The 22,125-nt window shown below is 54.2% G+C and overlaps 1 protein-coding gene across 1 annotated transcript in view; it reads left to right on the top strand.

Moving 5' to 3' along the window:
* Positions 1 to 22,125, top strand: part of ARHGEF10L (Rho guanine nucleotide exchange factor 10 like) — a 124,068-nt gene that overhangs the window by 69,025 nt on the left and 32,918 nt on the right. The window contains exons 21-24 of the mRNA XM_077837219.1: positions 3,786 to 3,907; positions 10,069 to 10,155; positions 10,943 to 11,175; positions 12,318 to 12,469. Coding sequence (XP_077693345.1) covers positions 3,786 to 3,907; positions 10,069 to 10,155; positions 10,943 to 11,175; positions 12,318 to 12,469 — 594 coding nt within the window. The remainder of the gene's footprint in view (positions 1 to 3,785; positions 3,908 to 10,068; positions 10,156 to 10,942; positions 11,176 to 12,317; positions 12,470 to 22,125) is intronic.

Below are 22,125 nucleotides of genomic sequence, written 5' to 3' on the forward strand. Positions count from 1 at the left end.
AGCCAATGGTTCTCAACCTTTGTGATACCAGGGACTGGCTTGCTGCCTTCCTAAAGTGTCAGGGAGGTCTTGGGGACCAGAGCCGGACCCGACGTTGAGAAACGCTGGTCTAAGCCGCCTAGTCAATGGAGAGGTGCTCATCACAGCTGATACAGGGTATGTCTGTGTCTACACAGCAAAAGCCTTGAATCCAGCGAGCGCGGGTAACCATAGCAGTGACTACACCACAGTTAGCAAGATGAGGGTGTACCCAGGGTCCGCTCCGGGCTTGCACTATCCATCCTGCACTGTGTTCGCTGCTAGCCACATTCAGATTAGCACAGGTAGGCCTAGCCCCTGCACATCTTTTGCTGTGTAGAGGTACCTATATAGGGAACCTTTCCCCTGTCGTGTCTGTCTCAAGGGGTTTGTGCTGACACCCAGCTCTGTCCTATAGGATGGCCGGCTGCATTCAATAGGTGGGTGATAGCATAATCCTTGATCAGCCGGGTGGAGTAGTAGGCGTCCTGCTCCCGACACCCATGTGGGATTTGGATAACTGGGCATAACGGGATGGAATTGAGCAAAGGAAAACTCCAGCTGGAATGCTGGGCCTTCTGGCTGCTTTCCCCCCTATTTTTGGCGTCGATTAGAAATGACCGGGCAAAGCCCAGGAAGCCGTTCTGCACCGACAGGAGGAGAAGCAAGAACCAACAGGTTTATCAGCCTGGTGGGGCTTCCCACGCGTGGGATCAGAGACTGCAAAGACCTGCGGGGTGGCGGGGGGACCCCACTCCGCCGAGTCTGGGGTTGGTCCCTATGGTACACTGGAGCGTGGTGTCCAGTCTGTATCCCATTGGATACCTCCCTAGACTCTGAACAGCTTCTCTTTGCTTGGCTGAGTTCTGCCAGGGCTGCATCTCAGATGCTTTTCTGGTTACACCCAGTCACTGGCCAGGGGCTAGTGTGGCTACTCAGAGATTCAAGCAGTGCCTGCATGTTAACCCTTTCGTGACCAGAGCAGGGAAGTTCTTAGCGTATCATAGAATCTCAGGGTTGGAAGGGACCTCAGGAGGTCATCTAGTCCCACCCCCTGCTCAAAGCAGGACCAATCCCCAATTTTTGCCTCAGATCCCTAAATGGCCCCCTCAAGGATTGAACTCACAACCCTGGGTTTAGCAGGCCAATGCTCACCACTGAGCTATCCCTGCCCCCCCATACCGTAAAAGAATGTCATCTTCTGTGGGAGGGGAGGTATACGGCGCTCAGCTAAGGTTTAAGTGGCACAATTAAAGCCTTGTTAATGATCTTTCTCCCATCAGTTACTCTATCATGCTTTATTGATCTGCTGATCTGGGATGTAAATGAAGCTGCAAGAAATCAAGCCTCACTGACAGGTGCTCCTAAACCAGGAGCTTTAGCTGCTGGGCAGGATCCAGTTCCAAGTGAGGCTTCTGCATACGTGTTCAATGTAGCCTGATACCAAGGTCCAGAAGCTGTCTCCAGGAAGGAGCAGAGAGCGACTATGAACCACGTGCTGGGGAAGGAGCGCAGAAAGCTTAGTCTGATGGAGTATCTCTGCTGGCTCGAACAGAGTTGTATTGGGGTCAGCCATATGCAAGATAGACCAGTGGGGCCAGAGACCTCTTGTTCAGGCATTGCAGCGATCACAGCGGGCACAAGAAGTTTGGAGGCTTTTCTATCTGGTCATGTTATAAAGGAGGCTGGGCCTGATTCATGGCATGGTAATGCAAAGAAGTGGAGGGGTGGAGTTATGCGAAATAATTTAAGAAGGCTCAGAGTTGGGGGGCAAGAGGGGGTCAAACTCCAAACTGGGGAAAACTAAGCCAAACCTAGGGGAAACTGTTCTGGCAGTGCAACGGATTCAGCTGAAGGACAGATACCCAAGGGAAACGCTAGGGGGAATCCCATCATGTGGCACATTTGAAAACTAGGCTAGGCAAACCCTAAGCAGTGTGCCATAGGGCATTGCCCTCTTAGTCAGGGAAGGGGCAGGCAGGTGCTTTGTCCCTTCTCTGGATTCCTACGCTGCAGTGAGACACCCGCGGCTGGCTTGTGCTAGCTGACTCCTACTTGTGGGGCTCGGGCTAAGGGGCTGTTTAACTGCATGGAGATGCTCTGGCGTGGGTTGGAGCCCAAGCTCTAGAGCCCTTCCACTTTGCAGGGTCCTAGAGCCCAGGCCCGATGTCTCCACTGCAATTAAACAGCCCTTTCACCTGAGCACCGGGAGCCCGAGTCAGCTGGCATAGGCATGCCGAGCTAGCTTTGATCTAGCGAGAGTGGCTAAAAATAGCAGTGTCGATGTGGTGGCCTGGACCCCAGTGCTGGCTAGCACTCAGTGTGCACACAGATTTGTGGTGGGGGTTGTGCAGCCCAAGCTGAAGTCCGTGTCACCCCGTCTTCACTGCTGTTTAGCCAGGCTAGCTAGCTTAACGCTCGCTCGGGTATCCTACCTGAGCTGCAGTTACGCCTCTGGTTGCAGTGTGGACCTACCCCAACCCTCCATCCCCTGTGCATTAAAGATGAGATGAAGGTGTCTGGTCTTCTGACCACAGCTGGAAAGGGAAGGATCCATTCTGGGAGCAATAGGGTGGTGCTCTTCAGAGAACGTCCTGGGAGCCGTTCAGATGAAATGAGCCCGTTGGGTTGGCTGAGGGGCTCTTGTTGACTTTCCTCCTTGTGTTGGAGGAGGAGTGTTGCTGGCAGAAGTTTCTCTAGTTGTAGAAGTTCCTCTGTCTTGTCCATCAGAGACTAGTCTCCTGCAGCAATTTGGGCAGCTAAGGTGCAGAGGGGTTCGGAGCGGTTTGGGTGCAGCTACTACCCATGGTTGGCTGGGCAAGCCAGTGTTCCAGGCCAGGGCGTCTGGGCAAGGTGCGTACGTGAGAATGGATGTCTAGAAAGTGACTAAATAAGATACATGACGTGAGCAGTCACCATGCAAGGAGCTGCTGGACTCAAGGATGGGACTCTCCCTGGAGCCCTGCATTCCCCACCTAGTTTTGAGCCATGTATGGGGATCTTGCAAATATGATCTGTCCCCACCCCGGCTCCCTGCTAAAACAATAGCTGGGTGGGGACAGAAGAGGCTGTTTGGAGAAAAGTAGGAAATAAAAGTAGGGAAGCCATGTCGTGAGAAATGTGTGATGTTAGCTCATGGCTTCTAGTGTGTCCTCGGCTATAAATGATGCTGGGCCAGCACCCTTGAAAGTTGGAGCACTGGATGGTAATATCGCGGCTACTGATCTCTGCTCCTGTCTGTAAATGGGCTGTCCTATTGGTTAATCACTGGACTGGGACTTCGGAGATCTGGGTTCTCGTCCCAGATCTTCTACTTGGACACATCACTCAGTCATCTGAGCCTTAGTTCCACGTCAGTGAAATCGGGCTGATGCTAGCACAGGGGCACTGTAAGGATAAATACATTTTTCGCAAGGTCGTCTTGTGCAATAGTGCTGGAGGCCACGTAACTACTTCAGCGGGATCTGCACTCCCCCAACTGGAGGGCAGGGAGCACTTTAGAACCCAGCTCCCAGTGGTGTGACTTGGGGCCCGCTTCTAGTTTCTTGGTGGATGGGGACATTTTTTCTCGAAGAAGCAGGGCTTGAAACCTCTCTTTTCCTGGTGCGATGGGCAAAGACCCCTTCTGGAGCTTACAGACAGCTGGGGCTCTGATCCCCTCGGCTCTGCGTGTTTGGAGGGATTCGGGGAGCGCTGGGCGGGAGGGAATGGTCTATATGAAGACCTGCAAAGCTGTTAACTTCCCCTGCCTGCTCCGCTTGCCACAGGGGAGGAGAACCAGCCTGGATGGATGTGTCCTGACGAAGACAAGAAAAGCAAAGCTCCCTTCTGGTGTCCCATCCTGGCATGCCGCATACCTGCCTTCTCCTCCAACGCCCTCGACCTGCAGGTAAGAACCCAGCATCTTCTCTTCTCTTCTCTTCTCTTCTCTTCTCTTCTCCCTCAGCCTGCTTAGAACGCCAAGGAGAGCAGATGTGGGGTGGGCTGTTAGACTGCCTTTCTGGGGTCTCTCTTTGCCACTTGTAAGGGATGCGGGGACAGGTGCCCCGGTCAATGCTGCTAAGTAGGAGACTGGGGGTTTTCATGTCACTTTGGGAGATGCTCACAGGAGGTGGTGAAGGAGGGTTTCTTGGTCTCAGAGGATTGGACGCCTCTACTGTGGGACTGGTCCCTGGTGGTAGAATCGGGGCGAGTCCTTGTGTGGCTTTTGTGGCTAGACGCTATTAAAAGGGAGGATAGTGGCTCAGGGATGTGAGGGGAGTCTCCGGAACTAGACTGCAGGCACTGCTCCATTGATGCTGGCACACCTGTCACAGGTAAGCCTGCCCTAGGTATTGTGGTCAGCTTGCTCAGATCACGGGCGGTGGTTGGCTTATAGTGCAGAAGTCCCTAGGAACCCCAGTTGTGGGCCAGGGGCCCCACTGTGCTAGGGCTGTACGAACACAAAACAAAAAGCCAGTCGCTGCCCCGGAGAGCTGGCAGTCTAAGTAAATGGTACAACCTTGTCATGGTGTGACACAAGCCTGGCGACCTCCCAAGTTAGGAACGCATGGATAGCGACGGTCCCCCTGTGAGTTAAGACTCGGGGGTATGGCCCTGGACTGGCCGTCAGAGATCCTGGCTCTGTCACTAACTCACTGAATGACTCTGAGCAAGAGACTTAATCTCTCTGTGCTCCATTCCCAGCGTGGGGATACCAGCACTTAATTTCTACTCCATTGCTCTGGTCTTTTTCCACTGTGATCTCCTCGGGGCAAGGACAGTCTGTCTGTAGATGGATGGACAGCACCTAGCGGCATGGGACCCCCATCTCAGTTGGGGCCTCTCGGCACTACCAAGATAACAGGCAGCCACGTTTGCCTATCCATGGGGATACCATAGCGGGATGCTACAAATGACCCACGTTAAGTGGGTGGATGCAGCGTTTCAGGAAACAAGCCAGCGAAAGCCACTCGAAAGCTCCCGTTAGTTCTTGCGCACAGAAACCAATGTGGTGCGGGGATTAAGGACAGGCTGAGCCACGACTGCAGCTCTTGCTTGGTGACCTGCTTTCTTTCGGGGTTGTCCTGGGAGCTCAAGGTGTAATCAGCCGGCCGGCCTGTCCTTGCAGCATGCTGCTTTCCCGACAACAAAACTGGTTTGGTCTTGGCTGCCTCGCCACACTCTTTACAACACCCTGCCTCTGCTTCGCTCCTGACTGCTGTGTGGGGTGGGAGGGCTTGAAGGTTCGCTCTGCTCCTCGCACCTGCAAAACCCTGCTGACCTGCTCAAGCAGCCACTCAAAATACCCATGTGGGGGTCCTGATCCGCCTGCCTTGCTCCTGGAGTTGAACTGCTGCAGGGCTGCCGGGAGGTGGGAAGTGCTTGTGGGGAGGGGAAGGCACTGATAAGCAGGGCGATTTTTTTTTTTCCCCCCGTGGGTGCTCCAGCCCCCGAGAACCTGTGGAGTCAGTCCCTTGGAGCCTCAGATGTAGGGCGTGAATCAGGCAAGGTCATGGGGAGATGGGAAGGGGTGGACTCTCCTTCCCACCGTCTAATAGGGAACAAAATGTATTGTGTGCCCCAAGCCCTTTGCAGGTTCAGTGCATCGACACATGCATGTGCTATGGAGAGGGTGTGGGAGGCTGGTGGCTTAGGGGGATGGCAGCCAATTAACCCTCCCAGTAGCCTTCTGATGTAGGAGAGTCACATCCTCATGGGGAAACTGAGGCAATGCCAAGGCTAGAACCCAGGAGTTCTGTCTCCTCGTCTCTATCCACTGGACAGTGCTGTCTCTTGGTGCACCATAGCTAACAGGTGTTAGCAGGCGCCCGCCTATCTCCTCTTGCTTCTGTTTCAAGAGACGCAGCCTGTACCAGCCCCGCAGCCTCTCTCCTCCCACCCCAGCTTCCCTGTTGCCATTCATGACAGAAGTCACCCAATCAGCGCTCCATCAGCGGGATGAATTAGGGCTCCCCAGCGCTGGGGTTTTCATCCAATTACCGACAGTAACAGATGTGATGTTGTCGAGCCGCCAGCTCCCTTCCCCCTCCCCCAGCCGGCTCCGGCGGGAGCCTTCGTCAGCGGAGGAATACATTCCTTCTGGAGCCCTCGCTGCGGTTCCGGCTAATTAGACCAAATGGCGGGCTGTCTCTCTCGGGGGGGAGCAGGGCTGTGTGTGTTTTGCAGGCGCGGTGCTTTCTTATCAGCCCTGCCATAGATTCTGCTCTGTGCAGTTTTTTTAAAATGCTAACAAGGGCACTAGCTGGAAGAGGACAACGCTCCTCTTCTTCTGTCTTTAATCTACAAAGTTCCTTTGCCGTGGTAATATCCTTCCCTCCTGTCCCTGTGGAGTCTGTGTCGCTTTTGTGATGTCCTCTGACTTCAAACACTTGCCCGAATCGCACGGGTCCCAGGAGCTGAGGACCTTCCAGTCTCTTTCTGCGGAGCCTTAAACTTTCCAGATCCCTCACCAAATTCAGACTAAGCCCTCCGGTTCTCCCCCCTCCACCTTGCTCTGCCAGCGGCGAATCATCACTCAGATCTGCACCAGCTCCTTCCCTAAGCGGATCGTAGTCGGTGCCAATTGGGAGGTGGCCTCAGTCCCTTCTGGGAAAAAATCCAGTCTGGTCTTTGCTTGGCACTGTGCGCAATGGTGCTGAGACAAGTCCCCGGCTCCATGGATGTGCTTGGAATGTGGAGGCGGGGAGGGTGTGCCTGGGGGGCTCTCTGTACCCACTCACTCCCCTGTGGGGCTACAGGAGGAAATGGAGAGAATCCCAGCTGGCAGTGCCCAAATCCTTGCTGGGCTTCTCTGCCATGGAAGGCGCCAAAGGGTTGTAGTTTGTTTCAGTATCCCCCATCCTCAAAGGGCAAAAAGCTTGTACCCCAGCATTGGTTGCACTGCAGCAAGCTTCCTGCAAGGGTTCCCATGCTGGACCAGTGCTGATCCCAGGGAATCTGTGCCAGGACTGTGCGTGCCTGGATACCTATCAATTCCCTGCGCCGAGGGATTCATTAGGGTGGAGATCATCGGCAAAGGCCTTGACTTCTCCACCCTTTGCCACCTGTTTTATTCCCTCCCATCCCTCACTCTCCTGGCATCTCCTTTCGCCACCTGATCCATGGCCCTTACAGCCCCCTCCCCGCTCCGTCTATGAGAGCGACTTCTCCAGCCCATTCCTAGCAGATGGGCTGGGCCTTTGAATGAATAAATGACGTCAGTCAATTAAAACAAAACAAAGCTAGAAACGCCCCCATGAGAGACTAACTGGGGTGCTCATTAAAGGGCCACATGCCATCAGAAAAGGCTGTAGTCATGGGAGATGGGGTGTCCGGAGGGAGGTGCCCTCATCCGTGTGCCCTTGAAGAGCAGCGGGGTTGCCAACCTCCAGGATTGAAAGATGGTCACGTGTTAAAACCTCCAGGAATACGTCCAACCAAAATTGGCAAGCCTAAACAACAGTTCCTTGTCTGGAGCTCTGAGCAAAAGCTTGATGGATGTGCCAAGTGGCTGGCTTTGCCAAGACCATCCATCAGTCTCCGATGCATTGGCTGGAGCAATCTGTTGTGGGCCTCCAGCCCCCTTTACCTATCCTGCTGCATGTCGTCCGTGTCCAGTTCTTGGCTTCTTAGGCCCTTTGTGGAAGCTTGGGAATACGTGAGCCCTGTCCTAGCAACTGGAGCCATGTTGTGATGGCTGCCCAAATTCATCCATGTGCCCACTGGAAACAGCAAGGGGGAAGAGGGGGAGGTATAGTTCAGTGTCTCGGGATGGGCCAGCTGAGGGGCAAATCTTGCCTGCGTGCCCCACGGTTTCACTCTAGAAATCTTCCTATGTGCTTCACCTGGGGAAGGGCAGGTGGCCTGCCCATTACCGCCCTCCCTCAAAGGTTTGCTGTGTTCTGGGCTCATAGGAGCCGTGCTGGCAGAGGCTCCTGTGGAGATCCACCCAACCAGCAACTCCCTCAACTGCATCCCTCGCCAGCCCCCACCACCGACTCTTTGGGCTGGGCTGCCCTCTGCCATCCTTGCAGGCCCTGCGGTGCTGCCATAACCTGCCCTTGCCAGCATTGTGTATGGGGACCCTATGCACCAGTCCCTGCCTCCAGGCACTGGGGGGAATTGATCCCTGCAGGTGATGGATGCTTTGACTTTGCCCAAACCGCAGCACATTTAGGGTCAGGGCAACAGAAATGATTAGGGGACTGGAGCACATGACTTATGAGGAGAGGCTGAGGGAACTGGGATTGTTTAGTCTGCGGAAGAGAAGAATGAGGGGGGATTTGATAGCTGCTTTCAACTACCTGAAAGGGGGTTCCAAAGAGGATGGATCTAGACTGTTCTCAGTGGGAGCAGATGACAGAACAAGGAGTAATGGTCTCCAGTTGCAGTGGGGGAGGTTTAGGTTGGATATTAGGAAAAACTTTTTCACTAGGAGGGTGGTGAAGCACTGGAATGCGTTGCCTAGGGAGGTGGTGGAATCTCCTTCCTTAGAGGTTTTTAAGGTCAGGCTTGACAAAGCCCTGGCTGGGATGATTTAGTTGGGGATTGGTCCTGCTCTGAGCAGGGGGTGGGTCTAGATACCTCCTGAGGTCCCTCCCAGCCCTGAGATTCTATGATTCTATGTGTAAACACTCCCCTGAGTGTGCCCTCTGCGTGTCTCACCTGCTGCATTTTGCTGCCAAAAACAAGGGCTTGCTGCACTTAGAGCCGTAGATGTTAGCACAGCTATGGGAGAGCGAGCTGGGGCTTTGTTCTGACTTACATATCATCAGTTCTGGGCTTCTCTCTGTGCGGTTAAGAGGGAGAAAAGATGCATCTCTCTGTCTGCATGCGTGCTTATAGATCCCAGGTGGACTGTGGGGCAGAGGAAGTAGGAAAAGTCCCATGTTTGCCTTAGTAAATGGAGTCCGTTTGCTCTGATAGTTGCGGAGGGAATCAAGATGTAAGAAAGAATTTGGGTCTCTAGCTCCCCACTCGCTCCGAGAACGATTGTGGGTTTTGCAAAGGCAAAACAGCCTAGTGGTCAGAGCAGGGAACCGGGAGCCAAACAAAACTTGTCTGGTTTGTGCCACGGGAGTTCATCTGAAACTCTGCCTCTGAGGCTGATCTATCTGCGTTTGCCTACCCCCGCCCCAGATATCGATCTGTGGTTTGAAAGCGCTCCAGAGCTCAGCTGTAACTTGGTTCCATAATGGAACCTTCAGACAGGACGCCTGGCTCCATTCCTGGCTTGGCCACGAGCCCGCTGCCTGACCTTGAGCGGATCGCTTTGGGTGAGACTTAAAGAAAGCCCACCTGATTGATCCTGACCTGTGATCCCGAGTCGCATAGGTGCTGCTGAAAAACCTACCCTGGGCCTGCCTGTGATTCTGTTGCCCCATCTGTTAATAAGGCTACTTACCTGCCTCACAGGGGAGCGAACGCACTCCTTTCCAAAAGGCTGTGATCTTAACACGCGGTGGCATCCGATTCCACACTGAAGCTGGGTTGCTAGGATCCGGGTCAGGTTTTGAGATAGTGCGTGAGGGCTGTGTGCCGGAGAGTGGTTGTTCTCTGTCTTCCTTCCACTTTCCCAATGCAACTTCTGTTGAATTGAGATCTCTGTAAATATCCCATGCTCCTGTCGAGAAGCTGGAAAACCAGACTTCAAAACAGTGTCTCTAAAAATGGCTCTTCAAAGTCCCACGCGGCCAGAGCAGGATGGGAAGAATCGAGCATTTGATGTCTCTGCGGGCCAGTGAAATGTCCAGGCTTGTGTGCAAACCATAGATTGCTCTGCCAGGAGGCTCGGGGGAGTAGGGTTGCTGGCGGATCGCAGGGCCAGAGGGCCATCTTCTCTACCTTGATGGCTCATAATTATGCAGCCGCGCCGCTCTGGTTTGGGAAGCATCTGATCAAATTCCACCTCTCAGCATGTTGGGGTGCAGATGGGCAGTGGAGGGGCCAGTGGGGGGAGAGCATTTCAAATCCCATGGTTGGCTCTTGCATTTATCTTCTTGCTCATATGATGATTCCCAGCAAAGCGCTGTCCAGGCCTCAACTGATGAAGTCATGTCTCTCTTCCAGCTTGGAGCTGTGGTGCACAATCCTGTCCAGTCCTCGCTGCTGGGCTTCTCTGCCGTGAGCACCTCCCTCCCGCAGGGGTATCTGTGGGTGAGTACGGGCTGAGCTGGCCTGCGTGGGGAACGGTTCCTGAAAGCCGAAGGCTAGAGCATCCCGCTAATCCCAGTCTGGGCTTGCCCTCGAGGGCCCAAATTAGCTCAGGCTTGAGATGCTCAGATATCCCGGTGATGGGCAGGAGTACGAAGAGGAGAGATGCTTTGTAAAGGATTCAACCAAGTTGGTTTCCTGGTCAATCCAGGCTAGCATGCTACTGGTGCTGTTGGCGAGTGTCAGATGGGAAGGAGATTGGCAGCAAGGGGGTGGGCAGCCAAGTGTCAGAGCCCCAGTTATGCTTGGGCCTGAGGTTTTGGTTCCTTGCATGGAAATCCGATGTTCAAGCAGGGCAGTGCGTAAACTACCCAAAGTAATTGCAGTAATTAACTCCTGGATGCTGCCTAGTGGGTCTGTGGCATGGGGTAGAGCCCCCCCCCCGCTCCACCCTCCGAGGCTCCTTTAGGGAGATCCTGTGCACCTTCTAGAGCTTGCAGACCAGGAGGGGCCGTTCTGATTAGCCTGACGTCCACAGCCCCTGGCCAGAGAGCCTGACCCAGCGTGTCCTGCATCAGGCCCAGTAACCTCCGAAACCTGGGAGGAGCTGCCATGGGCATAGTCCAAGTAGCTTGTCCATCCCAGTCTCCACCCTATGGCAAAGCCGGGGCTGAAAATGGGGCACTATATTGTTAGCAGTGGTGAGGAAGGGGTCGGGGGTGGGGGAATATTCCAGCCTGCAAGGGCTGAAGTTAAAAGCCCCTCTGGGTGGCTTCCTGCATCCCCTCAGGTTGGAGGAGGCCAGGAAGGCGCAGGAGGCCAGGTGGAGATCTTCTCGCTCAACCGCTCGGTGCCCCGCACGGTGAAGTCCTTCCCGGTGGCCTCCCAGGTGCTCTGCATGGAATACATTCCTGAGAAGAGCAAGGAGGAGCAAGAGGAGGGGAAAACGGAGGATTTGAGAGCTGCAGCTGACCAGCCCTCCGCTCCACATCCCACCATCTGTCTGGGGCTGCAGGATGGCAGGTGAGGTTTGGGCAGGGGGCACCATCTCCCGAGAGTGGGGGCTCGGCTTCGCTAGCACTATGCTCTAGCAGCGCTGTTGGCTGTCCAGCTGGCTGGCTCTTCCGTTATTCCCCGTCTTTGGCCTTCCTCCTCCTCTGCACCCCAGTAGAATTCTGAGGACAGCCACTGTCTCCCCCCACAAATCTCAAGTCTTACGTCCCCCTCACCCGCCTCCACTCCTGGAGCAATGGGCAGGGCTGGGCGTTGAGCTTCTCCACCCCTAAGGGGGTCACTGATTTTTAAGGCTGCTCTTTTCCAAATTCTTCCGGCCCCCTCCAGCCTGGACAGTGGAAGGCAGAGGCCAGGCCCTGGACAGGATCTGCAAATCAGATCAGGTAGAACCTCCCCACCCCCCATCTATTCCCCCATAGCCCTCCCTGCACCTCCTGGTCTTGTCTCCACTTGATGCCAGAGGAATTCAGACTATTCTGCCCAAGCAGGTAAAAATAGTCTCCATTAGGAGCCGGTGGTTGTGAGCTTTGGGCCTTTGCAGCAGCAGGACATCTGCCACCAGCCAGGAGCCTGCAAGGACCAAGCTCTGGGCACCCACGATTTTCCCAAGCTTCGCTTCGTCTGTCTGTGGAAATCCTGGCAGCGTGTGTGTTGATTTGCCCACTGCTGTCACTTAGCTCCGTTACTACAGGCAACTGCCAACCGATGAACCTAACCTGATCACACCCACTTGTCCCTAGGGTGGAGCCCTGAGTTTGACATTGCAGACACCAGCCATGCACGTCATCAGTCCAAGAGCTCCACGTTCAGACAGAGCTGTGGGAGCCGTAGCTTCCTCCCTGGCTGGGATGTCTCCCTCCTGGGCTCCATCCCAGAGGGAATACATGTTCTGGGTTAAATCATATGCATGGAGGAGCTGGGTCGTACCTTTCTCTGTCTGGGAGCAAATGAGTGGAGCAGAAACGCTGAGAAATCAGCCTGGGGTGGCATGTTCAGAACCTGCCTTGTGCAGATGGATCGGCTGGACCTGCTCCCGCTAACCGCTCTGTGCGCGGGACTCCCGGTGCATTCGGTGGCTGGCAGGACTGGACTTTGCACAGGTGCTCACCATTGTTACTCTTGCCTTTCCCACTCCTTCTCCCTCTCTCCAGCATCCTGGTGTACGGCAGCGTCGACACAGGGACCCAGTGCTTGCTGACCTGCAGCCCTGGGCAGCAGCCTGTCCTCTGCCTGAAGCATAGCCCCGAGTACCTGTTTGCCGGACTGCAGAACGGCACTGTAGCTGCTTACGCCAGAAACAACGGTGAGTGTGGGAGTGGCGCACGGGGAGGCGGGCGCTTTGCTTTTGACGTGTCCTCCCCAGGGATCTGGAATGAGGCTGGGGAGACAGGAATGGTCTCCCAGCAGCAGGTCCGGTATCTTTGTCTTGCCGTTGCCCTGGCTGCAGTAGGGCCGGTAGCTAACCCTTTGCACTGGAGCATTGCCCGTAGATCCATGCCTGGAGCACGGGTGTAACATGCCCAGTGCTACCTGGGAGGGGTGGAATTGGATCTTCTTAACAGCTGCCATGCCCAGACTCTGGCCAGTGGCCTGCAGAGTAACACAGCATGTCAGAAGGGAAGGATGGGTCAGTGGCATAGGTTAGCCCCTAGGCTGTGGGAGCCCTGGATTCAATTCCTTGCTGTGCCACAGACTTTCTCTGTGACCTTGGCCAAGTAACTTAACCTCTCTGTGCATCATTTCCCCCATCTCTAAAACAGGAATGATAGTGTTGCCCTGCCTGCCTGTGGGGCACTCCGCTCCTGCAGTACTGAAGGCCATAGATGTACCAAAGAGAGATGATGTGATACGAAAGGGTCCCATATACAACAATAGTTAGCGATATATCCAGGGTGCTGATTGGATTTACTTGGCTGCAGTTTTTAGTCAGTTATTGCCATTCTCTTGGCCATTCAGACACAGTAATTGTGGCCTGCATGCATGGTCCAGTGGTCCTAGGATTGGCCTAAGTCTCTGAGGGTGTCGTCACAAGCAGACAATACTTAACTGACCTAACGGAGGGACAGGCTTGTCCGAACCTTCCCTGGACCCTGTAGGGGAAGTTGGTCCAAATTTATTGCCAAGTGATTTTTAAAACTTTCCCGCGATTGAGAATAAATATATATGAGAGAGAGAGATGCTAACTGGCTGTTCAGAATGCAGTTGCTGGAATTCAGGATTCATAACAGCTGCAGAAATAAAATCCTATTTGAGAATTATAGACTAATTTCCTATTGATGGGCTGTCACTTCTCTCTGGCATAAAAGACACTGGTTTTCTCCAAATGGCTTTTAAACTTCCTTGCTCTAACTTCTAGGTGGACAATGGACATTTGTTCCCAACCATTCAATCCAATGAGCCTTTCTTGGTCTGCCAAGCTAGACAAGTGTTTGCCAAAGTGACACATCTGTCAGGATCACTTTTTTTCTTGGCCAATTTCTCCCTTTTCCAGAAATGTCCATTTACCCGAATAAATCAAATCCAACCAAAGACTGAGACTGATGTACATGGCTGCTGAGGGCCAAGGCAAAGCCATAAACGCCATTCGGGTTCTCAAAATAGGGCTAAAATGGTTTCTCTGTGCTGACCATCATCTTGGTCACCATCAGGGCTTGAACCTGGGGCCTTCAGAGCCCAGAGCGTGCGCCCCTGCATCTTGAGCTAAAGAACTAAGCACCTGATAATCAGCAATAGACTCATAGCCTCGGTGGATCAGGCATAGGGGAAGATGCCTGAATGGCAGGTTGTGCAGAGATTTTGTGCTGTGGATGACTTCTCCCTCTGGGTTGGACATTGGGTGTCAGGTGTTATGTAATGGCGTGGGGTGGTGAATGCTCCCTCCTCCGGCCCAGGGGTCTCTGCTTTGCTCCCTCTCCCGGTGCTGCATTAAGCAGCTGGCATGGCTGTGTCATCGCGGCCCGTTCGGGGTTATATGCGGGGGTGTGTGCAGAACTCTGACTCCACGGGGCAGTGTGTTGGTTTTTTTAAATGAGTTTTTGATAAGGCATTTATGGGTTTTAATTAAAGAGGGAGAGGCGCAAGGAAGCCATCTCCCAGGCAGGCGGGAGTGTGTGGGAATGTAAATAAGTGCGTATATCTGCAGGGTTCATGCAGCACGGAGCTCTTGTTCTGTTGGTTAAATACGGTCGGGAACCCGGCTCCCTGCACTGCACAGAGCAAAAACCGTTTTCAGCTCCGTCTCTGCATATCGCTCCTCTCCTCCGCTCTGTGTCATCTCCACTTCCTCCCTGCCTCTCCCCTGCTGCTGGGCTTTGCTTCTCTTGGGGATCTGGCTCCCTGGGACTTGCACGACTTTAAAGATCTGCCATGCTGTGCCCCCTTCACTTCTGTTTCTAGTGCAAGGGGTTACCCTGAATAGCTGAAGGCTGGTGGAGAGTGGCTGAGAGAGTGGAGTGGGTGGAGGGCCAGGAATGAATTTCTTGGCTTGTGCTTTCTTGGGTGGCTTCTGCTCCGAGTTGCTCTTGGTATCTGCCCAGGCTTGTGGTGAAAGGGGCAGCAGACTGGTATGGCACCTGCAGGGAGCACGTGGCATTGGTTTGCAGGGGTTCCAGTGACGACGTCTCTGGAATTCTGGGCACAGCTGTTCAGCCTGGCTTCTGGAGGCGGCATGGGCCTGTCTACTCGTGTTTTTGGCGTCCGTTCAGGTGCACCTATTGCTAGTGTCAGGGAGGTATCCAGCACGGCGGCCAGGTGCTGGGGTTCCAAGGCGTGGCGTTCCAGGGAGGGGGCCCGTGTTCCATTCTCTCCGAGGTGCAGGATCTTTAGAGGCTGCAGGCTGGGTGTTTTCTGGAATACGCACAGAGTTCTCAGGGCTGGCGGTTTGCAAAATCATCTCTTTTCGACTTTCTAAAGGGAGCAGATTCCCTCTGGAAGCCTTTCAGGGATAGCAAACAAGAGCCCTCACGATGTCGTTCATTACAGATTCATCTCTCTGGCTCCCACTGCTCTTTAATGTTCTGCTGAAGCCATGGGAAATCTTGGCAGGACAAATCTCTGTCCATGAAAAGCGCAGTGACGGCGGACCAAGGCCAGTCAGCCCTAACCGGGGTCTGTCACCGGGTCTCCCATGTCCGGGAAGGATCTGCAAGGAGGAAACTCGAGGTCTCCGTCCCATTGTCCTGGCCCAGCCATATAAACCTCAGAGCCACCAATGTGGTGCCATTAGGTCCCTCCAGATGTGGGTGGTTCCCATCCCGTTTAGCCTGCGCTGAGGGCCCGGTCCTGTGAGGTACTGAGCACCCTCAACTAATCTAGCAGCCATAGATAAAGGTGCTTGATGTGTCAAAATGCGGGGGGGTGTTTAGCCCCCAGGCTGGCAGCTGGATTCAGACATTGCCCTCAGCCATTGTACAGCCAACAGCTGGTGGGAAGCTGCTCCGCATCACTTCACATGGGCCCCACTTCCAGAGGCAGAGCCCGGCTTGTCTCGTTGCTTGAAGGGGCTTGACTGGATAAGGATCCCGGATTCCAGTCTCCAGGAGCCCTCTGGGGCATCTGCCTATGCCACAGGCACTAGGCAGGGTGCTCTGGTCGCTGGTGTGCAGAGAGCCTGGATATCCTGGGGCCATGGCTGTGGTGTGCAGAGGTCAGTCACAAGTGCACCTTGGTGCACCCCACGTGGAAGGGGATTTCTCCTTGGCACACGAGGAAGAATCCCGTGTCTGTGGGAATCCCGAGGGTCCTGACTGCAAGGCGTGGTATGGATGGAAACTGGGTGGTTCTGATATCTGGGGAGATGCGCCATCTTCACCGTGAGGGTGCAGTCTCCACCCTGTTCCGTCGCCGGGTGCCCCCTTTTACCCAGCTCTCTGCCTGCTTGCTCAGCCAAAGAGCAGTGGATTCGCAAGGCCCCCGCTGCAGCTCTTCCGGTTAATGTGAGCCTCAATTATTCATGCACTGCTTTTCTCTGGGATGCTGTTAAAGTCGGATCCACTCAGTTGCCCCCTGCCTCTCAGCAGAGGTGAGCCGGGTGTCAGGTAGATGAGCACAGCAAGACTTCATTCCTGCTGGGATTTCCATGGCTAAATTCAGCTCCTGACTTCTGGAATTACTGACTCTCCCTCCCACTCCTAGTGTAGGGACCAAGGCGCTGAGGGAAGGTTGGGCAGTGGGAATGAAGCAGAGCTGCGTCCATGTGCCTATGAACCGTCCCATTCCCCCTATAGGGGCAGGCCCACTTTGAGGAGAACAGTTTACTGCTGCTGCTAGGGGATGGAGCTACTCCTGTGGCTCAAGTGTTGAAGTCGGTGGTTTGGGACTGAATGCCGGATGTTCTCTCACCAACGCCAACTCACAGCGGGGGGTCACTACATACGCCTGGGGCTGGCTGGGCCACCACGCGGGTGCCTCTAGAGGTGATGGCCCACAAGGAACTCTGACCTGGCCATGGATGGGGTTACCGAGGCTTTCCATGAGGCAATGACTGCTGCGTGTGTTGCCTTATGCTAGCGTTCAGGCTACATCTGGAGCCTCTGAAGATTAGAGAGTTGGGGGGCCGGGGGGAGCTGCTTTCCGTCCTGCATCTGGCTTTCACACGTGGTCAGTGAGACCTCATGTAGCAGTGGTGCTGGAGGGAAGGCGCTGGATCTCGATGGCTGGTTGGCGCGTAGGACTGGCAGGGGGCTGAGAAGCCCAAAGGCATCATGGGAGGCATGGGGGAGGATGATGCTGTGTGGAGCGAGACCCATATTCACTGTGTTAGGCAATACCCCCATGTTACCACTAGAGGGCAGGAAAGAGCCGAAATGAACCTGCAGGTCTGTGCAGAGACGTTCTTAATGCACCCAGGTCCCTCTGCCCCTCCACGAACTGAACAAAGCCGCTGTGTCCCCTGAAAGGGGCCAGGGCCGCATGGCAGCAGCGGCTCAGTCCATGGGCAGAGCCGTGCTTGGGCGGGCGTTTGAGAGGAAGGCAGGGCACGTGTTGAACAGCACAGGGTCTGAATCCACCAGCTCCCTGGACAGAGATTAAAGCAGCGGGGCCGTAGGGAAAGGCGCGTGTGAGGGAACGTGGCTGCACTAACCTAGTAGTTACAAAGAGGGAGGCTAGTTCCTGAGCTGCAGTATGATCCCGGATGGTGGGTCTCTGCTGATCCCTGTCCTCACCGTGGAGCTCGGCAGTCCAGCCTTCCCGAGGCTTCGGGACCCAGCCACTGGCCGAAGGCGAGCATGCGATCCGGGATGCCAGTGTACGTGCAGCATGAGCCGACAGAGTCCTCGATCCCTCTTCTGCTCAAAGGAGCTCTGCTAAGGGCCTGGGCTCGGAAGAGTAACCCCTGGGCGTCACCAAAGGTTCCCTCTCAGCCCTCGGATTTTGGAAGTCTCTTGCTGTGGCGCTAGGTGTGGGCTCCCAATGGTGGAGTGCAGCAGGGTGGGGAATGTTTCTTTTCCAGTTGAGCTAAAGGGTCTTTGCCTTTGCCAGTGCTGGAGGTGGCATGTGTCAGGGGCTTGGGGTCCTAGTGAGACCAGTAAGGCTGCCTGGAAAGCCAGAGAAATCAGGGATGAGAGAGGTAAGAGCTACTCTGGGTTGAGTGTCCACGGAATGGCTCTCTCCTCGGGCCAGGCACCCCAATGCTCTTGCTGATAGCGGCTGGTGAATGTTAGGGGATCCCTTCCTCTCCCAGCTGGTGTGTTCCCATCAGCATCTCCTCTGTGAGCTGTATGGGAAACGTGTGGTGTCATGGTTGTGACAATACGTCACTGCGCTGTTACTTGACACATGCCATGGTTGCTTTCTGCGCTGCTCTTTCTGAGGCAGAGGTGATGCAGAATCCGGTTGGTGAATGCAATGCCTTCAGGAAGCTGCTAAGTTTCTTTCTGTTCCGTTTCCCCCATTCCTCCTCCTTGATCAGAAGGGCAGAAATTAGCAATGCATCTGTTTACCCTCCCTTCCTCTTGCTTGGCGGGATGCCAGCATCTCAAGCTTTTGCTCCCTAAAAAACTATTTGTAGTTTCTTCCAGGGCTGCACCTCAGAGCCCAGGAGTCTCTGGGCCAGATCCCCAGCTGGCACAAATCGGTGTAGTGCCCCTGAAGTCAGTAGAGCTGTGCCAATCTATGCCATCTCTGGTCTTCCAAACCCAGGAAATGGACAAGGTGGATTACCAGGTTGCTTTCAGTCCTTATTTTCAGTTCTTCTGCAGAGATTTTTGGTGTGAAGCACCTGCTGAGGGCTGGGGAAATAATTCAAGAAGAAATATTTCCATAAATTCTCTTGCAGATTCTTAGGCCAAAAGTAACAGGTCTGTTGTTCCTTCAAATGAAATCGCTCATTTTCTGGAACAGCTGATGTTAAGTGAATATTGCAGAAGGGCTCAGAGAGCTCCAAAGACCATTTGAGATTTCAAAAACAGGCCTTACGGGGAAAGATTTAAATAGATTAAGGTCATTATCTTATCAAAGAGAAAGCTAAGGGATGACTTGCTTATAAACTACGGGTACCAGGGAAAAGAGATCTGACTTTAGGAAGCTCTTTCTTGTAGCCGATCAAGGCATAACAAGATCCAATAGTTTGCAGTTAAAAAAAAAAAATCACTTTGGGAATAAGATGCTAATTTTTAAGTGAGGACAATTAGCCATTGAAACAGCTTAGCAAGTGGTGATGGTGAATTCATCACTGTAAAGCTTTAAATCCAAATTGGATGTCTTTTGAAAAGATGTTCTGTAGTTCAGCCACAAATTAATCGGCTCTGGAGTGTCACTTCAATAGCAGGAAAAAATTTCCTTCGCGGGAGGAATTACAGGGTGAAATTCTGTGACCTGTGCTATCTTGAGAAAGGAAGACTGGGGCGGGAGAGGACACCTGATAATAGTCTTCAGGGCTATGTTCAGGGCTGTTCTAAAGAGGATGGTGATCGATTGTTCTCCGTGTCCACTGAAGGTGGGACAAACAGTAATGGGCTTAGTCGTCAGTGAGAGAGATTTAGGTGAGATGTCAGGAAAAACTTTCCAACTATAAGGATAGTTAAGCTCTGGAATAGGTTTCCAAGGGAGGTTTTTAAGAACTGGTTGGACAAACGCCTGTCAGGGCTGGTCTACGTTTATTTGGTTCTTGGCCTTTCCTCAGCAAAGGGGGCTGGCCTCTGGATCCTATATTTCTATGAGATTCTGGGCAGGCCTGGGCTATGAATGCTGGATGCTGATAGTGGTTCCTTCCGGGCAGGAAAAGCTGTGAACCTTTGCAGAAGTGACTGTATGAGGAACCTGACTAGAAGCGAAGCGTATCCAGTCAGGGAATGAACCATACGACGTGACCTGGGTCTAATCAAAATGGTGAGAGTTTTAAGGTGTCAAATGTGAGAAAATACTCCTGATTGAGCTGTGGGTGGAGAGTTATTGTCAATGACAGCTGGGGAGAAGCGAATTGTATGCTTGAAGAGGGGAGAGATTTAGTGAATAAAAATGATCTGGTGGAAATGTCCCAAAGGTGCTGAGGAACCTGAGCTGGAAACATCCCGCCTGGACTCTCGGCCATAGCGCTGTGGACGTGCTGATTCATGGTTTCATACTTCGGGTTGAGTTCAGCTTGGGGCTTAAAGCAGGGATTCAACCTCTCTGGTTTGTCTGAAGAACACGGTGTGTCCTTCCCAGACTTGCAGCCCTTCCTCTTTGAGTCCAGAGAAGCAACGGGCATTGAGCGGGGAATGGTTCTTCCAGACTGGGTGTGGAGCTGAATTGCCCAAACTTCCTCGAAGCCTAGGGCTCTGAGGGGCCAACTCTGTCTCAGTCCTTTGGGCAGGGCAGCTGCTTTTCAGATCTCTCTGGAACTGGGAACTGTCAATTCTGTGTATAAAACACACGCGGTTGGTTGGTGTTACCAGGTCTCCCGCTCCTGACCACCCACAGCACCTGTCGCAGCCTGCTGGCCACACGGCCAACAGTTACTCCTTTACCGCAAGTGGGAGGGTCTTCTGCTGTGGATGCTTCAGCTCCTGCGTTCGGGATGCAGCCATGGCCAGATCCCTTCTATAGCCCACCCCCTTCTGGGAGCGTTTGAGGCTTTAAAAGAAAATACCTCACCAAACTCAGCAGAACAAACTGCCCGGCGCTCAAGCGACTTGCCCACACTTCCTCAAATAGACCCACTGACTCACAGGAGAAAAGCTTACTCGTGTACGCTGGTTGGATCATAGGAATGGCCAGGCTGGGTCAGACAGGGGCCCATCTAGCCCAGGTCCTGTCTCTGATGGTGGCCAACACCAGAAGCAAGGAAGGTGCGAGACACCTTGAAGTTGGGAGCTGAGGAATAACCTACCCGTGGGGGGCTGGGTAAAGTTCCTTCTTGACCCTGTTAGAGTGGATGGGGATGGTTCTTTGGCCTGCAGTGTACAGGAGATCAGACCAGGTGACCTGACCTGAGAGGCTGATGTGTGCCCTGCCGCAGGAGGGGTGTCTGTCCCAGCTCGGCACCACAGTGAGAACCCCCCAGAAGGCAGCGGGAAACTGATCTGCCCCGATTCCCTGCCCTGCATCACACGCCATTGGTGGCGTCCTGTCTCTTTTCGTCTCAAGTCCCTGGTTTAATCCGTAACCTCACGTCGCTTTAATTGGAGCTTCCTGAACGTCCCCGTTTCCCTGAAGAGATGCCGCCGCCTCCGTCTCTTTCAGCCGTTTGTAGAGTCGCGTGCGCTGCGGGTCGGGAGTCGGGCAGCAAAGGGATCCTTTCATGGCTCGCGTCAGGCAGGTGCCAAGAGGGGTCAACCTGCAGCAGGGGCCGATGCTCAGGAAATGCGAGGGGTGGGAAAGGTCGTTCCCGCCGCGCCTTTTGTGGGGAAATTGGCGCCGCGGGATGCCCTGATGAAAGAGCCAAGGCAGTTCAGTTCCTCCTAATGTCGTGCGTGTGATCTATGCTGTTTTAGAAACCCTCCTGCCCTCGCACCCCCCGTGTCCAGCCTCTGCAAGCCCCCCTCCCTCTTGTTCCATCTGAGACACCCCCACCTTGTTCCTTGGATCCGTTTAACAAAGGGATCCAGGTAGCAGTTGGGAAGGGCTGCAAGGCTGGAATAATCACAGCAAAGGGGGGGGAACATGACAGGGTCTTGTGCGAGGAACAGTCCGTTCCCCGCACCAGGACGCTCTGCGAAGGAGGCCGCAAGCCAGCCAAGTTCTGCCACCTGGCTCAGCCTGCCCCACGATCTGTTCTCCATGCCCGTGCGATGGCAGAGGAAAGGGAGTTAATTAGTCCCCTAGAGGCTGCTGCCCAAGTTCAGGGAGAGTGGCAAGGGAGCAGCTGCTGGCTGGAAAAGACGGTGTTTGCTCTATCCTCCCCAGTATTTTGTGTTCCCTGTGCAAGCAGTCCCACGCCATCCCCCCCTTGCCCGCACCTGGCAGCTTGGTTATAAATAGACCGTGCATGCTGTCAGGGCTGCAGGGAAGAGAACTGTGCTTGTTTTCCTGCAGCCGCGTTCACAATGTGGAGGCATCAGGTGAGACTTGATTCGTAGGGGAAAGAGACATTGCAGTCCTGCTGAGCCAGCCACCCGAATTCCTGTTGCAGGCCAGCTCCTCTCCTCCACCTCCAGCCCCGATGGGAACGCCTCCGCCGACGGGCGGATGTGCTGGGGAGGGCCTGGTGTGAGGCCAGAGGCTTCCAAACTCAGGTGCATGGAGGCCTGGCCTGGGCTCTGTGGGGAGCCTTGGGCGGATCCTGCCCACTTTCAGCAGCTAACACTCCCTGGAAGAAGCTGTCGGCAGCGACATATTTTCCTGCTGTTACTGTTGCACGGGAACAACGGCTGCAGGTGTCCCAGGGAGTGGTGAGCTGGTGAACAGAGGGAGGGATGGTGCAAGAGCGGGGCTCCATCTGTTCATTGAAATGTGGCTCCGCCGAGGTTGTAGCATGAGATGCTCCGGTCTGGGTTTCAGCTGGGGACCAGTGTCTCATCGGAGACTCCTGAGGGTAAA

Source organism: Eretmochelys imbricata, chromosome 18 (assembly GCF_965152235.1).
Source record: "Eretmochelys imbricata isolate rEreImb1 chromosome 18, rEreImb1.hap1, whole genome shotgun sequence".
Classification (NCBI taxonomy): domain Eukaryota; kingdom Metazoa; phylum Chordata; order Testudines; family Cheloniidae; genus Eretmochelys; species Eretmochelys imbricata.